Here is a 21,852-nt window from a genome sequence, read left to right as displayed (position 1 = left end):
TCCATGACAGACATCGAGCCCCGTGCCACTCCCCACCCCCCCAGCAGCAGGAACATCTAAGCCACTGTCCACAGGGCTCTGTCCCCAGATGCCCCCTGAGCCAGGCTAGTGCTGTCCCCTGACCCCAGCCTCGCTGTGTGACATCGGGCCAGGCCCTTTCCCCCTCTGGCCTCGGCTTCCCCAGCTATACATGGAAGAGTTGAACCAGCTTGGAGGGGGTTTCAAATACTCACTAACCTAGACACCCAGAGGGTGCTGATCACCTGCCCGCCCCCCGCCCCCAAGCCCCTGCCAGACCTGGCCCTGGAGCCCTGCTCCCAGACGCACATGGAGGCCCCTACAGGAAGGTGCCAGGCCTGACCCGCCTGCCCTTGGGGGCTGCCCCAGTTCCTCTACAGCCCCACCCTGCTGGAGGTACTCCCCAGGCAGGCTGCCCTGATTGTACTGGCCCGAAGCCTCAGGGACCCCAGCCCCGAGGTCCGCGTGTTGAGCCTGCAGGGCCTGGGAAACATCCTCTTCCACCCAGAGAAGGTAAGGGCCCGAGGGACGTCGCCACTGGCACACGCCCTCCAGAGCGCCTGGGTGCGGGGGTCTGGAGGGGCCTCCTGGGTTGGACGCTGGGCCTCAGTGTCCTCATCGGTAGATGGGCTTGGTGATGGCCCCTCGGCAGGGTCATGGGAGGGGCTGAGTGTCTATCCCCCCGACGTCGTCTCCTCCACACCCAGGAGACACTGAGCACTATTGCCGGCTCCAGGGGCCTGGGGGGCTACCAGGCGGCACCCACAGCTGCCAGAGGGGAACTTGCCCTGAGAATCTCAGGGGAGGATCCTCCCATCCCCTTCCCGCCCCGCTTCACTGTAGCAGCCCCCTCCCATGGTGAACAGCCGGGGGCATCAGCAAACAGGCAGGAGAGAAGGCCCGCGACACTGCCCTGGGCACCTGGCCACCCCACTGGGGCCCCCAGCTCAGCCCTGACATGCCTGCCGTCGCCCCGCTGTGGGATCCGAGGGCACCCCCAGTGGTGGAGCACCCGGGTCCCTCCCGGCCTCACCCCGCACTAGCAAGTTTCTTCAGCCTTGGGCCTGACTCAGTGCCCGTCTCTGTACCGTGGGAGGGGTCACACGTGCGGGGCGGAGACCACGCGTGTGCGGCACAGGGGGCACCTCCAGCCGTCTGCTGTCGCGGGCTGCGGCCTTTCCTCCGCAGCTCGCGGACCGGCCAGGCCAGTGGCTGCCGTCCACCGTGCGATAGAAACGTCAGGTTAGAGAAAGATACTTTCTCACCTGATCCGGAGCGCGCAGCCCTCACCCCCTGCACCGGGAGTCCTTGGCGACACCCCCCCACATCGGGAGCCCTCGGCCCCCCGCCTCCTCCATCGGGAGCCGTCGACCCCCCACCCCCTTTCCTCCATTGGGAGTTCCTCAACCCCCCCACCCTGCCTCCTCTATCGGGATCCCGCGGCCCCCCCCTCCATTGGGAGCCCTCGGCCCCCCGCCTCCTCCATCTGTCCCAGAGGCTGCTTGAACACCCAAGAAGACAAGAGGCCCCGACCCCACCTCCACTCCTGAACATAAGGATTCTCAGGGCTTGTGGGAGAAAGCGTCCAACGGCAGGGGCGCCACAGGAGGGCCAGGTTCTGAAGACATTCTGCGGCCTCGCCTGTCACTCCACCTGGGTCCCATTCTGCTCACCGCGCACGTCCCCACGTGGTTAAGAGGAGATCTCCCTCAGGGTCACTGCTGGCAAAGCCCTGCGCCCTGCACATGACATGTTGTAGGTACTGAGTAAGGGCCAACAGCACTTCTTCACTGGTCTGTCCATCCACTCGTCCACCCACCCATCTACCCACCCATCTACCCATGCCAGCCGGCCACCCAGCCAGACAGCCACCTACTCACCCATCCATTTGTCCATCTGTGTGTCCATCTACCTATCCACCCATCCACCCACCTCTTCATCCACCTCCCCACTCATCCATCCATCCATCCATCCATCCATCCATCCACCCATCCACCCTCCCATCCACCCTGCATCCATCCATATACCTATCCATCCATCCCTCCATTCGTCCATCTGTCTGTCCATCTACCTACCCATTCATCCACCCACCCATCCACCTACCCACCCACCCATCCACCTACCCACCCATCCATCCACCCATCCACTCATCCGTTTGTCCATCTCATCTACCTATCCACCCTTCCACTCGTCCATCCAGCTGTATACTCACCCATCCATCCATCTATCCACCTATCTGCCCATCCATCTGTCCATCCACCCATCCATCCACCCACTCATTTGTTCCTTGGGTCCTTCATTTATGATTTATTCTTTCATTATTTTCTGCTCATTCTTTATATATTATACACTCACTCAGTTATTCACATTCGCTCTGACATTCACTCAGTCGGTCAGTGGACTAGTCGGTCAGTCGGTGAATCATCCGTACACCTTCCTCCAGCTGTTCCTGCAGGCAATCAGTAGGAACCTTCCATGTGTCTCTGCGCCACACTGGCTGGGGTCCTGTGGGGAATGGAGAAGACAGACAGGAGGGCCGCCACCCGGACGGCCAGGGCCGGGGAAGGGGCATGGCTCCCCAGTGGGGGGTGGGCCGGTGGCCACAGCGGGGCTGGGGGACGTGCGGATCCAGAGCACTGCCAGCCAAGGAGGCCTGCTGGGGTGGGGCCAGGACCAGCCGACCTGGGCAGGGATGGGGCAGGCCCAGGGCTGAGGGGGGTCAGCAGTCAGGGCCCCCACGCCAGAGCCTGTTCCCACCCGCCGGTGCGCGCCTTCTCGGCCACCCCTCTGCCATCAAACAGAGCCCACCAGCTGCGTAGTGGCCCGCGTGCGAGGAGGCCCGACGTGAAGCCCACACAGAAGAGCCAAGCTGACTGGGGCTCTAGCCCCCCAGCCCTGCGGCCGTCCTGGTCTGCGGTCTCGGGGACGCAGGCTCCTCCCGATGGCCCCGCGGCCCCGCCCCGCTGCGCCCCTGCGGCCGGGGGCTGCCCTCACCACCACTGCGGCCACTCCAGTCAGCAGGCACACCCTACCCCTGGGGGCACCACCTACAAGGGCTTCGCTCACTTCTGCTCTGGGCCGACGGCCCGCGTGGGGAGGCGAGGCGGGGGATCCCCGTCGGGGCACCTGTGCGGCCCCCACAGCAGGCGCCCTCCTGGCGAGACGCCTTTGGTGCCCGACGGACACCGCGTGAAGACGCCATCGCCATCACGCCGCAGGACACCCGCCCCTGAAAGCAGCACAGGTGTAGCCGGGGAGGCGGGCAGCCCGGCAGGCAGCAGCCCCCCCACTGCCACCCCGTGAGGTCACCGTGGGGCCCCTCAGCCGGCCCATCCGCACGCGGGGCTGCATGACCTCCATCCCCTGGGCCCGGGACGCCTCGCTCGTTTGGTTCCCCCCCACGCTGCCCCTACATCCCCTCAGCCTCCCGTCCCTGGCGTGGCCCTGGGCCCTGCCCCCACCCCCTCCTTGCCACGCCCCTGCTGCCCTTCTGCAGCCTTCCCGTACGCCTCCTGGCCAATTGTCCCCAGATCCGAATCCCGCCCCCTGCCCGTGACTCTGCTCGGACCCTCACCCGCATCTCGAACACGGCGTGTGCACAACACACAACTCACCCCACCCCAGACGGGTACCTCCTGTGACCCTCATCTCCGCTGATGGGGACCCCAGACCTAGGGGCCATCCAGGCAGTGGGAAAAAGCCCCAAGCAAACCCAGAATCTACCTGTTCTGCCACTGCCCTGCTGCCCTCCCTGAAGCCACCAGCACCACCCCCAGACACTGCACCCCCTGCCTGGTCCCAATGGCCGTCCCTTCTCCTGCCCCGGAGGCTCCCCCAGCAGCCAGCAGGCTCCTGTGACGATCTGAATCCATCTGTCCTCCTCTCACCAACAGGGCAGGCACACTCCTGCCTCAGGGCCTTTGCACATGCTGCTCCCTCTGCTTGAATGCTTTTCCAGCACCACCATAAGCATTTCCTCCATTGTCACCTTCTTGGTGACACCTTTTCTGACCCTACTTACTTAAAGTAACCCTGCTCCACGCCCCGCCCTGCTCCATCTTCTCTCCCACGGCTTGCCCCCCCCCACCTCTGGCACACATTGGGTGGCATGTGCTTTGTTTTCTGGTCCCCCCGCCACGAGAACCCCATTCTGCTCGTTCCATCCCAGCCCCCGCGCTGCGCCCAGTAGGTGCTCAGAAAGCCTTGCTGTCAAACGACTCACTGGCTGAAAATTTAATACCGTAAAACCAGACAGAGCTCAGGAAGCCACCAAGGCGGCCTAAAACTTGTCTTAACGTTGTAAAAATCGCCCTGGCCTTCCACCGTCACTGACAAGGGGCCCGATGGCGGGAAACGTCCATTGGCTGCCGTGTTGTGTCCATTCATCCAGACGCTCCGGGAGCGCCGGGCGAATGGCAGGGGCGACGGCATTGGCCGGAAATGGACTCAGTCGTCTTGACAGTCGTGCAAAAGTGGGAAGTGGTCACTGTGGTGCAGGAGGTGCCGAGCCGCCTCTAGTGCACCCACCGACCCCGCAGTGGGAGGAGCCCGTGACCCCAGATGTGCACACCTGGCTGACCTCATCTCGTCCCGCCCCCAGGCCCCGGCTGACCCACCAGGAGGCCCCCTCCCCAGGAATGGGGGCGCAGGCAGGGCGCAGCAGAGGAAGGGGGAGGGTGGTCTCCAGGACTGGGCGAGGGGCCCTCCGGCCAGCATGGGGACAGGAGAAGGTGGGGGCCACCTAGCAAGGGGGTAACATCCCTGAAACCAGGACGGGAAGCCGTGTCCGCGACCACACAGCTCGCAGCGCGCAGACCAGGGAGGAGCACGGCGGCTGCGTGTGCAGGGCCAGGGTGGGATCCCTGCGAGGCTGGGCGGACAGGGCCGGGCGGGCACGCGGGGGACCGTGCGGGTGCCCGGGGCCAGGAGAGGGGCTGGGAAGGGCCGCAAAGGGAGGGTCTGCGCTCGTGCTAGGTGCAGCTAGGTCCAGGGGGCAGGGCTGGGGCAGGACGTGGGCGCAGCCAGTCCCCGTGGCCTCAGCCCCCCGTCCCCTCCGTCGCCCCCAGGAAAGCCTGCTCCGCAGACAGCTGCCGCCCTTCCTCGACGGCTTCTTCCAGAACAACGAGCAGGTGGTCGTGCAGGTCATGGGCACCGTGTCGGACGTGCTGCACCGCCTGGGCGCGCACAGCGCCGCCGCCCAAAGCCTGGGGGTCGCCATCAACGCCCGCTCCTTTTTCGACGACGTGAGTGCACCCGGGCAGAGGCGGGGTCTCCCTACTTGTGCCTCTCCTGTGCTGCCCCCTGGTCCTCAGAGGCAGGGGGACCCGGCTGCCCTCCACCTGGGCTGGGGAGACGAGGTCCCCAGGGGTGGGCGGTGGGGACACCTGGGTGTGCACAGGGCACTCCTGGGCCGAGCCGGGCCGAGTGGCCGCCAGGTGGCGCTCCGCCCCTTCTCCACGGGGCTGGACCACAGCATCCTTCACCCCTGCAGCCCTGCTGTCCTCACCTTCCCCACGCCCCCCCCCCCCCCCAGAGCTCACAGCGACTGTTTCCCTTCCCTGGGGACCTAGAGGGATTGGCCGCCCCGCCCGCAGCCACATTAGTGGGTGGTCAGGATGAGATTGTGAGGGAGCAAAGATGAGCTCAGGTCCTTGCAGAGGCCTGGGACCCTGGAGGGGGAGGCACGGCCCTGCCCGGGGGAGGGGGTGGTACCAGAGCCTGGTCAAGGGGTTCTGCTGTGGGCACGGAGACCCTCCCCTCCACAGGTGGGTGGGGAGCCCAAGTTGAGTGGAGATGGGGGCCCCAGGCAGGTCCATCTGTGACTCCGAGCCCCCGGGACTTGCAGGAGCGGGATGGCATCCGGGCGGCGGCCATGGCATTGTTCGGGGACCTGGTGGCCGCGATGGCGGGCAAGGAGCTAAGCAGCCTGCGGACCCAGGTCCACCAGAGCATGGTGCCCCTCTTCCTGCACCTGAAGGACCACTGTCCGGGTGTCGTCACGGTCAGTGCCTGCTGACGGGCTCTCCCCTCGGCGGGGCTGGGGACTGACGGGTAGCCGGGGTGGGGGCCGAGGCTCCGCAGGTGGCAGCAGGGCCCCCGAGAGCACAGCTGCCTCCCTGACTGAGGTCCACCCTGGGCACACGCACACACGCAGGCACACGTGTGTGCACACCTGCGGCTGTGCCATCCATGTGGGCAGGACCTGGCCTGCTCCGCTCGCGGCTGCGTCCCCATCGTGTGACATGTGGCAGGGCTTCGGGTCCTTTGCCAAACTTGGTGAAAGGATCAGGCTTTCCTGGGCACCCGCCGCGCCCCGTGCTGAGGCCCGCAGGAGCCTGGCCGCCGGGAAGACAGGCAACAAGCGGCCGGTTCCAAAAGGAACCGGAGGATTCCCTTGGGGCCAGGCTGGGGCTGCGCCGTGGGGGCGGGAGTGGGGACTTCCCGGGCCGACCGTGGGCTGAGGGTACAGCTGGGGAGCCCGGCGTCGGGCCTCAGAGCCCACTCGAAGCTCGTGGTCTGGGGAGGGGACAGGCGTCCGGCCCAGAGAGCCGGGGCGGCGGGTGACCCCTCCCGCGCTGTCCCTGCAGCAGGCCAAGTTCACCCTGTACCGCTGCGCGGTGCTGCTCCGCTGGCGGCTCCGGCACACGCTCTTCTGCACGCTGGCGTGGGAGAGGGGCCTCAGCGCCCGCCACTTCCTCTGGACCTGCCTGGTGAGGGGCCTGGGGCACGAGGGACCCGCCGCCGGGGGCTGGGGGGCAGGGCCAGGCCCTCCCGTGTGCTCCCACCCCGCACGCACCCCCCCGGGGCTGGCAGGGGAGGGGCCGGGTCCGCCGTCCAGCAAGCACTGGACCATGCTGTCCCCCGGCCAGATGACCCACAGCCAGGAGGAGTTCGGCATCCACCTGGCGCAGGCCCTCAGCTACCTGCACAGCCGCCACCGCCACATCAAGACCTGGGCAGCGCTCTTCATAGGTGAGCGGGTGCCCGGCCCTGCCCCAGCGCCCCGGCCCTCGCCTGCCCCGGGCCGCCCGCTGGCACCTGCAAGGGAGGAGCGGCGGGCGGCGGGCGAGGGGCCCGGGCCGGGCAGGGCAGGGGCTGAGCCGCACCCCCGCAGCCCCTTCCACCCGCCAGCTCCCCCGTCTGCCGCGCAGGTTACACCATCTGCTACCACCCCCAGGCCGTGTCCCAGATGGTGAGCAGCGTCGACACAAACCTGCTGTTCTCCAGTAAGCGCCCCACGGCCCCCGCGTCCCTCCCACCCCCCCACCCCCACCCGGGGCTCTGATGATAAAGCAGGGCGGCCGGTGCCTTCCCTAAAGTAGGGCCAGCACCCCGGCCTGGGAGGTGGGAGTGGGGACCTGGGTGACGTCCTGCCACCACCTCCACCCCTGCTGCCCCCCAGGGACCCCAGTGGGCAGACGGGACCCCGGTCACCCCGGGCTTGTCTCTCCTCCCCCTCAAGCTTTTGAAGATCTCAAAAAAGACCCGGAGCCCAGCATCCGAGTATTCGCCACCAGGCAGCTCTACTTCCTCCAGAAGGTGGCGGCCAGACCGTAGTGACCTCCTCCGCCTCCCTCGCCCCCGTCCCCTCCCCCGTGCCCACCGCACTGGTCAGCCCTGCCCCATCCACACAGAGCTCGGTTGCATAACATTTTTCCACTTGAAAGAAAGATCTAGATTCAACAAAGAGCGTCGCACCTGTCGGCTCCCTGCCCACCACCTGGCCCCAGAGGATGGAGGCCAGCCCAGGCGACACTGGCCGACAGACCAGGTCTCCCAGAGACAAACCGTGACGTGTGTGCAGGGCCCCCCAGTGACCGCCCCTCCCTGCCCGTGCGCCCCTGCGGGGGTCAGGTGGAAGCCCCCCGACCCGACCTGACCAGAGCCCAAGCCAGCAGATGGAGCCGTTCACCGGGGCCTCCCTGACCCCCAAGTCCTCACCCCTACAGTCCCTGCCCAGCTGCGGGGGGTGGGGGGAACGGCCGTTGGCTGGCCTCCTTCAGGCCACAGGACTCCAGGTCTCTGTCCACCCTGACCCCATCCTCGTGGGGACAGTCAGGACCAGAGCCAGACCTTCCCAGTGGGGCCGGGATGAGCCATGTGGCCTGAGGCAAGGGTCTCTGCTTCCCGAGCCTCAGCTATTCCATCTGTAAAATGGGTACTAAGACCTGCCTCCCAGACCCCTCCTGAGTCCACAGGAGGTCCTGACCTCGCAGGCACCCCCGCCTCCCAGGGGGCCACCCGGAGACCCGCTGACCATCAGTCAGGTCCTCCCTTCTCAGCCTTGGTTTGCCCACATGTGAAATGGGCAGATGGGCCTCTCCCCTGCCCGCTGCAGTTCCTCAGAGCCTCACCCCAGGCCAGCCGGCCCCCCACTTGTGTGCCGGGTGCCCACACTGACCCCTCCTTCCACCTGGAGCACGTTCCCACCCTCCCCCCCGGGGGGCCCTCCACGCTGCCCCGTGCCCCGGGGGCCTGCCTGCATGTCCCCGCCACAGGGAGCCCCCAGCCAGCCCCTCCTCAGCCACGGAGCCTGGGCCTCCCCTCCCTCGCACCAGACCCCACCCCCCAGAGACTGTGAGCCCCTCGGGGCAGGGATTCGGCCTCCAGGGTGGGCACAGGGGGAGTCCCCGCAGCTTGGACCCTGGGTTGAAAAAATACAGCGAGCTTCACAGAGCACAGATTTACTAGCCTTCTCGGAGGTGCTTCGTTTGGTGGAGCTGGGGGCCCCCCTCCCTGCCCCGGGGCACAGAGAGGGCTGAGATCTCCCCCTCCCTATGTCTTATCCGTCTGTCCATCTCTGAACAGGGCCACAGAGGAGCGACTCTGGGGAGGGGAGGGCGTCTGCCTTTTCCCCACTCCCATCCTGTGCACTAACCTCCGTGGGTGCTCCACCCCCCAGCCGGGGCAGGGGGGCCATGCTCCAGGTTCACGGGGTCCCCTGGGGCCAGCCTGGTGGCTGTGGCCCCTGGGCAGAGCTACCATCGCCCCTAAAAGGGGAGACTTCCCTGAGTTCTCCCACCAGGTGCTCCCTCCGGCCCCGGCTGGGCCGTGGGCAAGGAGGCCTCCTCCACACTCTCCTCCGGGAAGCCCGGCTCAGGGAAAGCCGGGGGCCGAGTGGGCCTGCACCCCATGGGTTCCCAGACCACAGTGGTGTGATAGACAAGCCTCGAGTCTGGAGGCGGGGAGGGGCCCAGCTCCGACCTAGCAGGCCGCTGGGCTCTATGGAGCCGGGCACACGGAAGGCGCCCCATTAGCAGTGTCCGCGGTAACGGTCACTGCCAGGCCAGCTGCGGCAGGCCGGGACACGGGGAGCGGGCCTGGGTCCCCGCTGGCCAAGCCCCGGGGCCCCGAGGAAGGGGCGGCCCACACGGCCACCCCAGGGCCCTCCGTTCAAGTACGAGTGGAATGGGCCCAGGGAGGGGCACCTGCATCCAAGCACGCCCATCTGTGCCAAGGCTCGGCCGTTGCCCTTCCTGGGCCCTGGGGCCCCTCCCCTGGGAAGCGGGGAAGGGGTGACAACCCCGGCAGCTGGTGAGCCCTTCCCCGCAGACCTCTCAGTGTGTAGGGTGCAGGGTGGACGGAGGGAGGCTCGGGCCAGGGTGACTCCTGAGACAGGCGCTGGGCCCAGTGCCTGGGGGATATGCCATCAGTGTGGCCTCCGGGGGGGGGGGTGTCCGCAGGTGGGTCACACCCCACTCTCCCAGCCTCTCCCCACGCAGCCAGGCCCCTCCTCCCACCTGTGCCCCCGTTTCCTCGGCCAGGGAAGGGCCGGCCCCAGCTCTGGGAGGCCCATCCACAGGGGCACCCGAGCACGGCCCTCCATGCGCCCAGGCAGGCCCTGGCCGCCCCGTCCTGCACCCTCAGACTCACTCACCCCTGTGCCCCAGGGTCACCCTCTGCCCCCCTGGCTCCCCTCCGTCCCCTGGGCTGATGGGATGGTGCGCCCCTCCGCCTGGAGCCAAGTCGGCCACCACTGCCCGTACCCTTCTCTGTGCCTCTAAGGCTGAAACAAGGACACCTACTGGGGGCAGGACGGACGGCGTCCCCACTGGATGGGGGCCCTGAGAAACCAAGTGAACCCCCGCCCACCCCGCAGAGGGGCGACACTGGTGACCCAGCCTCACCTTCTAATGCCCCGGGGCCCCCCAAAATGGCAAGAAAACTGGGTGGGCCCACATGGGGTGGCGCTCCCTCCAGCAAATCAGGGACGTCCCCTGGCCCTAACCCGGGGCGCACAGGGACAGGGCGTGGACGCCAGGGGGAGCCCCGGTGCAGGAGGACCTCCCGGGGGTCCACCCAGTCTGGGGGGGGGCACCGTCCACCCCGCCTGGCCCACACCCCGCTCTCCACGCACACACACAGCCACAGGGTCCTGTTTATTGCCTTCGAGTGTCCAGGACATCTGACGGTCTCCAGACCCAATCACTGAAAGTGCCAAGGACAGGTCAGGGCGCGAGGCCGTGGAGGAGGGGTCAGGCCCAGTGGCTAAAAAGTCCACCTGCCCCCTGACAAAGGAGCCTGAGAGGAAAGCTGCCCGGGGGACCGGGTGGGAGGGCAGGGCAGGAGGGCGAAGGCCAGGGGCGCCCCACTGAGCCTCTGAGAGACGCGCGGAGGGGGACAGGGCCGCGGGGGCAGGAGGAAGGGGAGGCGCGCGTCCAGAGGGGCGGACACAGCGCACGGACACGCGGGGAAACGGAGGATGGGGCCGGCATGGGGCACGCAGGGCGAGCGGGCCCGGCGGGCGTGGGGTGCCGAGGCGCCGGGACAGAAGGTGAGCCGCGGCAGGGGGTGCGGGGCGCGGGGTGCCTGCTCGGGGCCCCCGGCTACATGACGCAACACTTGGTCTTGTGCGCGTGCGGCTCTTTGAAGCGCAGTCTCTGCTTGGGCCGGTATTTTTCCAGGTAGGTGAGCTGCTTGCTGTTGATGGCTCCGCGCCGCTTCCTGGGGAGACGGGACAGGGGGGCGGGCAGGTGGGGGCGGGCCCGGCGCCGGCCAGGCCCCGGGAGCTCGAGTACCCCTGTGGGCCGTCCCCTCCCGGCGTCACCTTTCCCCACCCGTCGTCACTGCTGCTGGCCCTCGGCTGCCCTGGCTGTCACCTCCTCCAGGCAGCCCCATGGCGCCCACCCTCGCGAGGCCCCTCGTTCACCCAGGCACTGCCCCAGCCCCATTGCCACAGATTAGAGCCTGGGCATCTCTGCAGCCCGGGAGGGAGGGACAGAAGGGGGGCCTCAGGTGACAGGTGAGGGTGCGGGGGACACCTTAGGCTGCAGGAGGTCATCTGTCCCACCCCCAGCGCCTCAGGCATGGCCCTTGCTCTGGCCAATGGAGCACGAATGGAAGAGACACATGTGTGCCCAGCACAGCTTCCTGAGCCTCTCGGCCTCAACACTGGCCACCCTGGAGAGGTCCCAGGGCCCCCAAGCAGAGCCCCTCTTCACCGCCTCTAAAAGTCACGGGGTCAAGCCTGAGCTGTGCTCGGTGCTGGGGTCTGGACCTGTCCGGTGCTGCAGCCCGTCCCCTGTCACCGTCCACGCAGCCGCAGGCCACGGAGCCGGGAGCCTCTCCTCGCTGGCCCCTCCCGGCACCAGGAGCCTCACAGGGACCCATCCTCGCCCGGGCGGGTGGCCTGGCTGCGTGGGACCCGGGACATCTGTGAGGTCACCCTGCAGCCGGGGGTCAGGAGCGCCCGCTGGCCAGACGGGGCGGGGCGTGCAGGACCACGGCCCCTCCACCCAGACCTCCTCTGCGCCCACCCGTGCCGGCCACTCACTGTCGGATGAACTGGATGGCATCTTCATACTTCATCCCGCTCTCGATGAGAGCCAGAGCCACGAGGACCGGAGCCCTGGGGGGAGACGCAGGGCTGTGTCACCAAGCCTCGGTCAGCTCCCCTGCCCCTTCCCCTGCCGGGCCGCCGCTCAGGCCCAGGCCCAGGCCTTCACCCTCACCGCCCCCCAGGCTCCCCCGTGGACAGCACAGGTGGCAGCCCAGCCCCACCACGTGCTGTGTGGCCTCAGGCGGGCCAGGCACCCTCTCTGGGCCTCAGGCTCCCCGAGTGTAACCGTGCTGGACAGTCAGAGGGAGAGCAACCCTGGGCGTGCATCCGGCCCGAGAGGAGGGCCCGATGCCGGCCAGCAACCCTTGCCCTGGAAACAGGGGTGCACCACCCGGGTCACTTCGGTCACACCTGGCTGGAGGGGCTCTTTGTGTCTGGGGGGGCCACCGGCAGCCGCGTCTGGCTCCAGTACGGGGACAACACAGTAACCCAGCCACAGGCCGTGGGATCAGACTTGGGGAAGGACTTCCTCCCTGCGGTCACGGCAGAGGGCGCGCCAGACCGCGGGACCCTGGGGCAGCGGGCCCCGCCCGCCCAGCTCACCGTCCCAGGCCGGCCACGCAGTGCACGGCCACGCAGCTGCCCGGGTCGTCACAGAACTTGGCCTTCAGCAGGCTCAGCCAGTCCTCCACCACCTTACCAGGCGGGGGCGCCCCGTCGTCAAACGGCCAGTCCTGCGGAGGCCAGAAGGCCGTGAGGCTGGGGGGCCGGGCTGCCCTGACGACGAGCAAGGGACCCCACGAGGGTGCGGGAGGGCAGGCCCCTGGGGGCAGAGAGCTCCTCATCCTCTCCTGCTCACTTCGGCCGCCCCTCCTCCAGGAAGCCCTCCCAGAACACCACGCCCTCTTCTTTCCCGAGCGCCTGAGCCTGTCCCCTCCGTGCCCGCCCACCGTGACCCCGACCAGCCTGAGGGTCTCTGGCTCAGCAGCCCCAAGGGGTCTGGGCCGCACACCTGGCTGGCGCGGGCGCCTGCCGCACCACGCGGCCCGGCCGGTTACCGACCAGGAAGGGGCCAAGAAAGGGCGGTGGGCTGACACCCGGTTCAGCTACGGCGGGGACCTCTCCAGACGTTCGGGGATTCATTCGGTTTTGAAAACTCAGCGGCCCAGGCGCTGTGCAGGGGGTGGCGAGGCGAGCCGCGGGGTCAGCGTAGCCAGGCCACTGCGAGGACCGACGCTCAGGGGGGCAGCGGGGGCCGCTCCAGAGCCAGAGCCGGTGGGCGCCAAGGGTGAGGCCAAGGGGCCCACGGAGGCTGACGGGGAGGCGGGGCCCCGAGCCAAAGCTACCAACTAATCCTCCCCGACACCAGCAGGCGCGGCCCGCAGAGCTGGGGGTGGGGGGGCCCCGCTGGACCCCAACTCCGTGCCCAGGGAGCCCTGCACTAGGGGAGATGCCACAACCCCGCGGGCGTGAGGCAGCACAGCCACCCCATCCTCTGCCTGGACTCGGTCCCCAGGGCAGGGGACCAAGGAAACAGCTCCAAGGCTCCCTCCCCACAGCCTCCGCAGAAAGCCTCCGGGGGACGGGCGGCACAGGTGCACCTGCCCTCCCCTCCCACCCCTGCCCACCCACACGCCCCACACAGCAGGCAGCAAGAGGCACGGGAGCCCCCAGACCGCCCGGCTCGGCGAGCCGGCCAGGGGCCACGGCAGCCCACCCTCCCGCTGCTCAGGACGCCCGTCCCGCGGGGCCGTGGAGGCCAGGGCACGCCGCCTGGGGGGGTGGGGTGCTGCTACGAGGTCCCCTCCCCAGGGGGTCCAGCTCCGGCACCTCCCGCAGCCGAGCCTCAGGCTCCCACGGCAGAGCCCCCGTGGGGCAGGTGTGCCGCGAGCAGCGGTGGTGCTGCCAGGCCCCGGGGAGGACCCGGCTCCGTGCACGCACCAGGCGCTCCCACTCCCAGGCCCCAAGGCCAGGGACAGGCTGGGCCACCCAGACAATGTGCCGATACGTCCTGCGGCCCGGCCCCGACATGCCGGGGGCAGCAGGGGGTGCGCAGCAAGGCCTGCCTCCCGGCACGGGGCTCCAAATTCACAGACCCGGCCGCCCCTGCCCCGCAGCCCCCCCACGCCCCATGCTTCCGGAGCCAGGGGCCCTCACCACAACGGTGATGCCGTCCTTCTCCAGAGGAGCCTTGTCGTAGGTCACTTCGCACACTCGCACCACGGTGGTGGCCCCATACTTCTTCAGGTCCTGGCAGGGGGGAGGGCGAAGGCAGGCTGGGCTGGCGCCGAGGGCTCCCGGGTGCGCACCCCCTGTCCGCGGCCCCCTCAACAAAGCAGAAGGGCTGATGCCAAGCGTAACCACCCAACGAGTCACTATGGGTGGAAGACGCTTTCCCGACGCTTCTCGGGCAGGGCGTTCCCCACCTGCTGAACTGCAGTGTGGCTAGCCAGTCCTGAGCCTTGCTTCCAGAACATTCCCACCCTCACCTCGGGCGCTCAGGAGCCCCCATGGTACCAGCATTTTCCAGACAAGTCAGGGGCAAGACAACGCGGCCTTCATGTGGCCCTACAAGGTCCCCACTCAGAGCTGCCCTCGTAGCCAGGGTCTCATGGGCCCCACACGAGGGCCTTCAGAACCTCCAGGGACAGGCCTCAGCAGGCAGGGCGACCTCGGGCACGCGGGCAGGCATCTGTTCAGATGGTGGCCAGGAGGAAGCCAGGCCATGCACACCAGCAGGGAAGCCCCAGGCTACCAGAGAAAAGGTCAAGGTAGTTGACAGCCAGGCTGTTTATATTTATCCTGTAAGCGCGGGGACCACTCCATGGGAGCCACATGCAGGGGCCACTCCCACCCCACCTGCTCCAACAGCTATTCTGGGAGCACTGAGCAGTCATCTGCTGGACCCTGCTTATCATGCAGGACATTGGGCACAATGACAGCAGGACACAGCCATTCTGAGAATGCAGGACAGACGGAAGCGGACAGGGCTCTGAGGCCACAGGGGCACCTCGAAATTCCTCTGTGCCTGCAGCAAAGTCTGGAGCCACCCAGCCCAGGGTTGAGCCCTGACCCTCAACACAGACTGACCTTGACCTGGTCACACCCTGAACCCTGACCCTGGTCACACTCTCAGCCCTGACCCTGGTCATATCCTGACCTCTGACCCCGGTCACACTTTGAGCCCTGACCCTGGTCACACACTGAGGCCTGAGCCCTGACCCTGGTCACACCCTGGGCCCTGACCCCTGACCCTGGTCAGACAGAGACCCTGAGCCTGGTCACAGGCTGACTGCTGGACTGAGTCTTTCCCCACGTCCTATTACCTCAAGGGTCTCAGTTGTGAAAAGGGGCAGCCCTCCATGCAGGGCTCTTGGTACAGTGTCCAGGCCCCAGGTCCCTGATGGCAGGGTGCCCCTATCTCCATCTATATAGGCCCAGGTTCCCGATTAATTACAACAAGCCCCCGTGGGGGCTGCTCTCATGTCGGAGAGGGAAGGGTTGACGGTCTGAGACCACAAATGCACTCATGCACCATCACAGGCTCTGCAAACAGTCCTGTGCAGGCTCTGCAAACAGTAAGGAGTTCTACAGAGTCCAGGCTTCTACAGGAGAGCATGTGGAGAGCTGCAGGCTCTGCAAACACATCAGTTCACCCCAACAGTGGCCACTCCTCCCCGTGGCCAGCTCAGACTGTTGCCCAGCCCCTCCTCCCAGACATCTTCACCCCGAGGCCTCCAGCCCAGCGTGTTCTAACCCAAGGCCTCCCCAAGAGCCAGCAGGCTTCCTGCAGCCTGGGCTGGCCATGGGGCCACTCCACGCCCTGACAGCCTGTGTGCCTGTCCCAGCTGTGTCAGTGGCCACTTCTCAGGGTGGGACCCCTCCCTCTTCCCTCCTCCCTCCTCCCTCCTCCCTCCTCCCTCCTTCTTCCTTCCTCCTTCCTCTTGCTCAGCCTCCACACAGAGGCTGGGGACTGCTCCAGCCATGGGTGATGCCGGAGGAGGTGACACCCGCTTCTCTGTGTCTGCTTAGCGTGGAGCCTCCCGCCCTAGCCATCCACCCTGCAGGCCCCCAGGGCGCTGCTGACCCTCACATGGAGCTCCCCAGGACACCCCCCCGGGCCCCCCGCCTTGGGGTCCTACAACCAGAGTGACAGTTCTGCCCCAAAGGGTTTGCAACTCCAAACCCCAGCCCCACCGACTCTGGGGGGGCACATCGGACACCCCCCCCGGGGCCCACTCACCTCGATGAAGGTGCTGAGGGTGGCATTGGTGGGGTTGTGCGTGATGAGGAAGCGCATGCTCTTGTAGCTCACCTCCACGGGGGCGGGCCGGTTCATCCGAGCCATGCTCCCCCAGGACACGGCGGGGCCCCAGGAGGAGGGCTGCACGGGGCTGTGGGACCGCAGCAGGGAAGGCCCCCCACGCCCTGAGGAGACCGAGACCCCAGAACAGGCCTCGTCAAGCCGCCCCAGCCGCACAGATACGGTGCAGATAGCTGGGAGGCGGAGGAGCCGGGCAGCGAGGAGTCCAGCTCTTTACGGAGAAGGAAACGTGCAGCCCCCACGGAGCGCCGGCCGGGCCCCCGGCTCTGGGAGCCGGTCCGCGGAGGGCCAAGGGGACCACCGAAGCCCCGCCGGGGACCCTTCACGAAGCCCAGCGTGAGTCTGCCGTCGGGGCTCCGTGCGGCACCCGTGGAGGGCGAGCGGCCCCCTGCGCTGGAAGGGGCGCCCCGAGCCCCCGGGGCCGGAGAAGCCCGAGCGCGGCTGAAGCCACGGGGCAGCCTGGGGGCGGGGGCGGCGGGCGGGGGCACAGACACGCGGGGCCTCCGTCACGTTACCCCATCGGGGAACTGCGAGTCCCGCGGGGGGCCCGGGGGCTCAGGCGGCAGGGCCGGCCCGGGGCGGGCCAGCGGGGGCCATGGGCGGGCGGGGGCGATGGTGAGGCCCAGAGGCGCCGGGGCCTCCTCAGCAGCTCGCGCGGCAGTGATGTTGGGCCCGGCAGTATCCGGAGCTGCCCCCCGAGGCCCTCTCCATAAATCCCCGGCTGGTCAGCAGCAGGCACCGTCTGCAGGAGGACAGGAGAGAAAATGAACAGACGGTGGGGTCCCGGGGAGCCGCTGCGGCCGGGGAGGGGTGCCGGGGGAGTGAGGGACCCTCGTCAGGCCTCAGCTTCCCCACCTGGGAGCACAAGGAAGGACAGCTCCCGCGGGGTGGACTCACAGCCTTGGCGGCCACACCAGGGTGGCCTGAAAAAGGACAGAGGGAGGGATGCCGGGGACACACACCCCAGCAGCATGCTGCACCCCAGTGAGCAGATTTCAAGGCAGTCTGTAGCAAGAGGCCTGCCTGCCCCCCCGGAGCCTAGTCCACCCCCGCCCCCCGGGGCCCGGCCACCCCTGCAGCCTGTGACCAGCAGACACCCACCCCGGCCCAGGGACAGTCACACTGCCCTGCGGAATTCCGGGCCTCTGTGGAATTTCTGAGCCCAGATTATTCCGGGGCGGCCCGTCCTCAGGGAGGGGGGTCAGGCCCGGATGCCAAAGTGCCGGGACACAGGGGGGACACGGGGTTCCAGCCCCGCTCACGGCAGCAAACCACCGTAAACACATCTCTCGGGTGCCCCATGGGAACCTCCGGCTCCTGCCAGCCTCCACCCCTTGCTTCTCCACCACTCACCCACAGGGCTGGCCAGGCACGGGAGTAAACAAGCAGGGCTCTGCCCTTGGGGAGAAGCAGAGGCCGACCGCCACGGCCAGAGGGCCAGCGACCACCAGGCACACACCAAGGGTGACTATGCAGGTGGCCAGGGGTGGGTCACCCCACGGTGGGCCCAGGGAGGGATGCGGCCGGGCTGCAGAGACAGCCATCAGGCACCTCCACACTGTCTCTCCCTCTCTGGCCCCAAGTTCCTGGCCGAGGGACCCCAGCAGGAGCACCCAGCCCCACCTTCATCCCACAGACTGGCTGGGGGGCCTTGGGCACATCGATGGCCTCAGTTTCCCCACTTGCACAATGAGCAGTTATAGAGATGCCCCCATGGTCCCTCTGGCCGTGACCCCTCCAGCCACTGAAGGCGGTCCCAGCCCCACCAGCGGCACTCACCTGCTCACCGGGCCAGGCCCTCCATCCCCCAACCCACCATCTCTTATCTTTGCCCCCACCCCAGCACCCCTTCTCCAGCTGTCCCCCCAGGCAGGCAGAGCCCGGGGGGTCTCAGCTTAGGAGCAGGAAGGGCCCAAGGCCTGGGACCCTGGGTAAGAAGGGACCAGCTGACCCAGTGTTCCCAGGCTCAGGGCAGGTGCCACACCTCACCCACGGCCCCCGAGGGGCAAACAGGCAGAGAGAAGGAAGCCCGTCCCGGTTCAGCCGGCCCCAAGCCAAGTGGGCCCAGAGCAAGCTTCAGCTCGGAGCACAGGTGAGGGAAGCACAGCCGCACGCGCCCTGAACACCACACAAACACCTGTCCCTCCTGGGACGGTACGATGATCCCGAGTGTGTGCATGTGTGTGTGTTTACCAGAAAGTAAGAAGAAAAAAGGCCCAAGGAAGCCACGGGACTACCAGCCTCTCCCTGAGGGGCTGCCCTGCCACCCCACGCCCACCTGGGGAGACCCGGGGGCCACAGCGCAGGGCCTCGCTCTGCGACCCAGGCTCCCTGAACAGGTCCTTGGGGCTGAAGTTGCCCCCCACGGGCAGGAGTGAGGCATTAGACTGGCTGGAGGGCGGGAGCAGGATCCAGGCTAGACGGGGGTCAGGGGTCTGGCCCAAGCTGGACTGGGGTCTGGCCCCACACCTCGCTTGTCTGTGTGGAGTCGAGGTGGGAGCAGGCAGGGATGCCTCACCCCTGCTGACCCAGGGGGCCCTTCCTCCCAACGACACCCCCCAGTGAGCCCCGGGGCCCCTAGGCAGGGGTGACCCAAGTTCGCCAGCAGCCACCCCCATGCCCAGCACCATGAGGCAGCCGATGGGTCCCCTCGGGCCCTCCTGCCTGTGGCCCGCATCCCGGCTCCTGGCCCCCAGCAGCCTCCTCCACCTGCAGGCACCGAACCCTCTGCTGTGTCCAGAGCAGCCATCGTGTGGAGACCCGTTAGGAGACCCGGGTCATCCGGGTCCGCAGGTGAGGCGACAGGCCAGGGAAAGGCAGCAGCACCTCTGGGCCCCGACCAGACAGACCGCGGGTTTCCTCAATCTCAAGTCGAAGCGGCAACAGCAACCCTGAAGCCCGGTTCACAGGAGGGCAAGTCCAGACTCAGGGAGGCTACAGCCCGCCCCCTGCCCCCCTGCTCCCCGCCTGGGCTTCAGAGCGGAGCAGCCCCTCCTGACCCAGGGAGATGCCGGGGATTACAGATCACGGCGTGGGGTCCCAGGAGAGGCCAGGCAGGGCACGGGGGAGCACCGGGAGCCCCGTGGGCAGGGCTGGGACCCGCAGCACCCGCGGGGTCTTGGGCGGGGGCCCCCACGCCCCGCGCTGCACGAGCCCCCGGCGCCTGGAGCTGGTCCCAGGGGTGCAGCCCCTCCCCCGGCCGAGGCCGGGGTCCCCCGGCACCCCCGCCCGCCCCAGCTCACCCGGGCTCACGCGCGCGCACAGCCGGCCGCCGCCGCCTCCATCCGCGCGGGGCCGGACAAGACAACGGGAGGGACCGGGAGGGACCCAGAGCCCGGGGCGCGCGCGGCCTCCCCGGGATGCTCGGCGGCCCCGCGCCCGGGAGCTATTTATAGCACGGGGGCATCACGTGGGCGGGATGGCCGGTGCCCGCGGGCCACCCAGCTCCCACACCTGCCGCCTAAATATAACCGCGGGCGGCCGGCCTGCCCAGGCAAACAAAGGGGCTGCGGGGCCGCGCAGGGGAGAGGAAGCGCAGGAGGAAGGGGAAATGCAAGGGCAGAGGGGAGGGCGCAGACCCTGCGAGGCGGGGCCCTGCGGCCCAGGCACCAGCCTCCTGCCCTGGGGCCTCGCAGCAGGAGCCCAGCAGCCTGGGCGCCCTCCCCGCACGCTCCAGGGCTCCCGGGCCCCTCTGGCAGGAGGGCGTCCCACAGCAGAGGGGACTCCCCAGGCCAAATTCCTGCAGGAAGAGCTGTCCACGTGGCCAATGAGAAGAGGGGCCCCGGCGCAGGTGGGTTGGGGAGGGGAGGCGGACCCCCCGGGGGCCTGGTGTTCCCCTGCCCAGCTCTCGGGCCTCGCCCCAGGACTCCCCCACGTCCTGAGCACCTCACCCTGTGCTGGACACCGCTGACCCTCACTGGCTCCTCCCCATGGCTAAGGGGGCCATCATCCCGCCCACCCCTTGCTGTGTGCCGATGGGGACACCGGGGCACTGGGGCTACGAGCCCGCGCAGGGCACCCAGGGAGCCGTCTCCACATCCCACTCACCCTCACCGACAGGCCCTCTGGGAGGCTCCCAGGTGGAACCGTGCCCGGGGTCTGGGCCTAAGTCCTCCGGCAGGGTCCTGGCTTTGCCACCTGGGAGCACCAGGTAAGGAACACCAGTGCTCCCCAGACCATGCGCCTCAGGAGCGGAGCCTGGCATCACGGTCAACGCCACACCTGCCCTGGCCAGCCCGAGGCCCTCAGAAGAGAGGTGGAACAGGGTGGACAGAGCCCCCAGCGCGCAGGGTCCCAGGAGGCCTCGCCTTGCTGGGAACCCGGCTCTGAGCCCGGCTCCCAGCCAGCCAGCCTGGCCCCTGCAATCAGCAGTCAGAGCGGCAGGGCCGGGGAGAGGTGTGGGGGCCGAGGGGTGCTGGCAGGGGCCCAGCCGGAACACGGCCCCCTCCCAGGCTCTCCCCGCACGTACACCCAGAGAGCATCAGCCGTGCCGGTGACCTGGGCCCCCCCAGTGAGCTGGGTGAGCAGACAGGAAGGAGGCCTCGCAGGAGCCCCACCCACAGGTGCACCCTCACCAAGCTAGGTGGCCTGCCCAGCAGTGCAAGGACCCCAGGCCACAGCCCCTACCCCCATGCCTCCCTTCAGCACCAACGTGGGCTTCGGGCCAGGACTCCCACTGCAGTGCTCCCCACTTCCAGCAGCACCTTCCGGAAGGCCATCTCCAGGCACTCGGTGACCCCACCACCACCAGTCTCGTCTCCCACCTTGACCACTTTCTGAGGGTCTGTCCCCTCCGATGCCGTGCCAGACACTGCCTCCCGTGAACGAGACACACTGGCCACACTGTACTGATGAAACACAGCGGGTCAGAGAGGTTGCGTGACCCGCCCAAGCCACACAGCCAGGAAGCAGAAGAACCACTCTCGGGGCTGAGTTTTGCTGAGCCGCAGAAGCCCTTGCCCTTGGCGACTCTGGCCCTCTGGAGGAAAGGACCTCTGGGCAACTGCTTCCACCCCCCCAGCCCTCCATCTGCGTCCTCCTCACCCCTACAAGGTAAAAGTTTCTCACCGAGCTCTTTGATACTGTGCCCGAGACACAGGGCGCACGGCGCTGCTCAGGCTGCAAACCTGGGCCCCAGCAACACTGCCCTCCCCCCGCCAGGGGCACCCGCTCCGGCCAGGCCTGGGGGGCACCTGCTGCAGCTGGCACAACCCCAAGCCCTTCGGAGAAGTCTATTTTTATCAGAGCAGGAGCCGTTCCTGGAATCCTCCCAGAGCGAGCCCAAGTCCACACGCAGCTAGGGGGGCCCGGGGGGCAGTCATGAGCCGGCCAAGCCCACCCCGGCCCCCCAGGAAACCTTCCCAGAGCTCCCCCCGGCCCCTGCACCCAGCAGGCAGGACTAAGGGTCCCCCCCACTCGCCAACCACGCACTGCCACCCCCCTCCATCCCGGTCCTGCCCCCAATCCCTTCAGCAGCAGTGTCCCAGCCCCGGGGAAGGCATGTCCCAAAGGAGGGACACGGAGCCCGTCAATCCCACCCTGCCTCCCGCACAGGGCCTGGCACCAGGAGGGCTCCCCACTTGTTTATGGAAGGAACAAGTGACCCAACGTTCTGGGCAGAGGTCCAGATCTGGGAAATGTCCAGAACCCATCACGGGATCTCAGCCCCTGAGGTCCAGAGGAAACTCAAAGGTCACCTACGCCACCCAGGCCCCCAGCTCTCGCACACCTC

General features: G+C 68.1%; 2 protein-coding genes across 11 annotated transcripts in view; one reads left to right on the top strand and one right to left on the bottom strand.

The window, feature by feature from the left end:
• LOC112662024 (maestro heat-like repeat family member 5) overlaps window positions 1-8,693 on the top strand; it is a 70,364-nt gene extending 61,671 nt beyond the window's left edge. For 3 of the 6 annotated variants that reach the window (XM_025450313.3, XM_049093147.1, XM_025450310.3), the window contains exons 24-30: window positions 388-531; window positions 5,085-5,261; window positions 5,864-6,019; window positions 6,606-6,728; window positions 6,888-6,990; window positions 7,170-7,244; window positions 7,481-8,693. In XM_025450313.3, the coding sequence (XP_025306098.3) occupies window positions 388-531; window positions 5,085-5,261; window positions 5,864-6,019; window positions 6,606-6,728; window positions 6,888-6,990; window positions 7,170-7,244; window positions 7,481-7,575 (873 nt within the window). In that variant the 3' untranslated portion in view covers window positions 7,576-8,693. Of the gene's footprint in view, window positions 1-387; window positions 532-5,084; window positions 5,262-5,863; window positions 6,020-6,605; window positions 6,729-6,887; window positions 6,991-7,132; window positions 7,245-7,480 lie in introns of all 6 variants that reach the window. The other 3 variants (XM_049093146.1, XM_049093149.1, XM_049093148.1) reach the window with 3 other exon arrangements.
• A 1,685-nt stretch (window positions 8,694-10,378) lies between these two features.
• On the bottom strand, window positions 10,379-21,179 carry PTP4A3 (protein tyrosine phosphatase 4A3). 5 transcript variants are annotated; one of them, XM_035712812.2, is made up of 7 exons: window positions 19,364-19,481; window positions 18,831-19,012; window positions 16,041-16,863; window positions 13,955-14,047; window positions 12,401-12,531; window positions 11,792-11,866; window positions 10,379-10,962 (listed from the first exon to the last, which is right to left on the bottom strand). In XM_035712812.2, exons 3-7 carry the CDS (start codon window positions 16,143-16,145, stop codon window positions 10,845-10,847), a joined length of 522 nt encoding a protein of 173 aa, XP_035568705.1. In that variant the 5' UTR covers window positions 16,146-16,863; window positions 18,831-19,012; window positions 19,364-19,481; the 3' UTR covers window positions 10,379-10,844. The 5 variants fall into 5 exon arrangements, with proteins under 5 accessions (XP_035568705.1, XP_025306099.1, XP_035568728.1 ...); XM_025450314.3 differs by lacking the exon at window positions 18,831-19,012 and having other exon boundaries at window positions 19,364-19,518; XM_035712835.2 differs by lacking the exons at window positions 18,831-19,012; window positions 19,364-19,481 and adding an exon at window positions 17,223-17,245.
• Between the last annotated feature and the right edge of the window lie 673 nt (window positions 21,180-21,852).

The sequence above is a fragment of the Canis lupus genome, chromosome 13 (genome assembly GCF_003254725.2).
Source record: "Canis lupus dingo isolate Sandy chromosome 13, ASM325472v2, whole genome shotgun sequence".
Lineage (NCBI taxonomy): Eukaryota > Metazoa > Chordata > Mammalia > Carnivora > Canidae > Canis > Canis lupus.
This window is presented reverse-complemented; position numbering and strand designations above follow the sequence as displayed.

What these genes read in the sequence shown, in the direction of transcription:
- PTP4A3 (XM_035712797.2), bottom strand. Translation starts at nt 21,149, where the DNA reads ATGGAGGGCTGGGGGGGTGGAAGCAGTTGCCCAGAGGTCCTTTCCTCC. An exon ending in ACCCTCAGAAAGTGGTCAAG is followed by an intron (nt 17,045 to 20,884) that starts GTGGGAGACGAG and finishes GTCCTTTTTCAG; the next exon opens with GCCACCCTGGTGTGGCCGCC. An exon ending in GTCCTTCCTTGTGCTCCCAG is followed by an intron (nt 16,864 to 16,976) that starts GTGGGGAAGCTG and finishes GTCCTCCTGCAG; the next exon opens with ACGGTGCCTGCTGCTGACCA.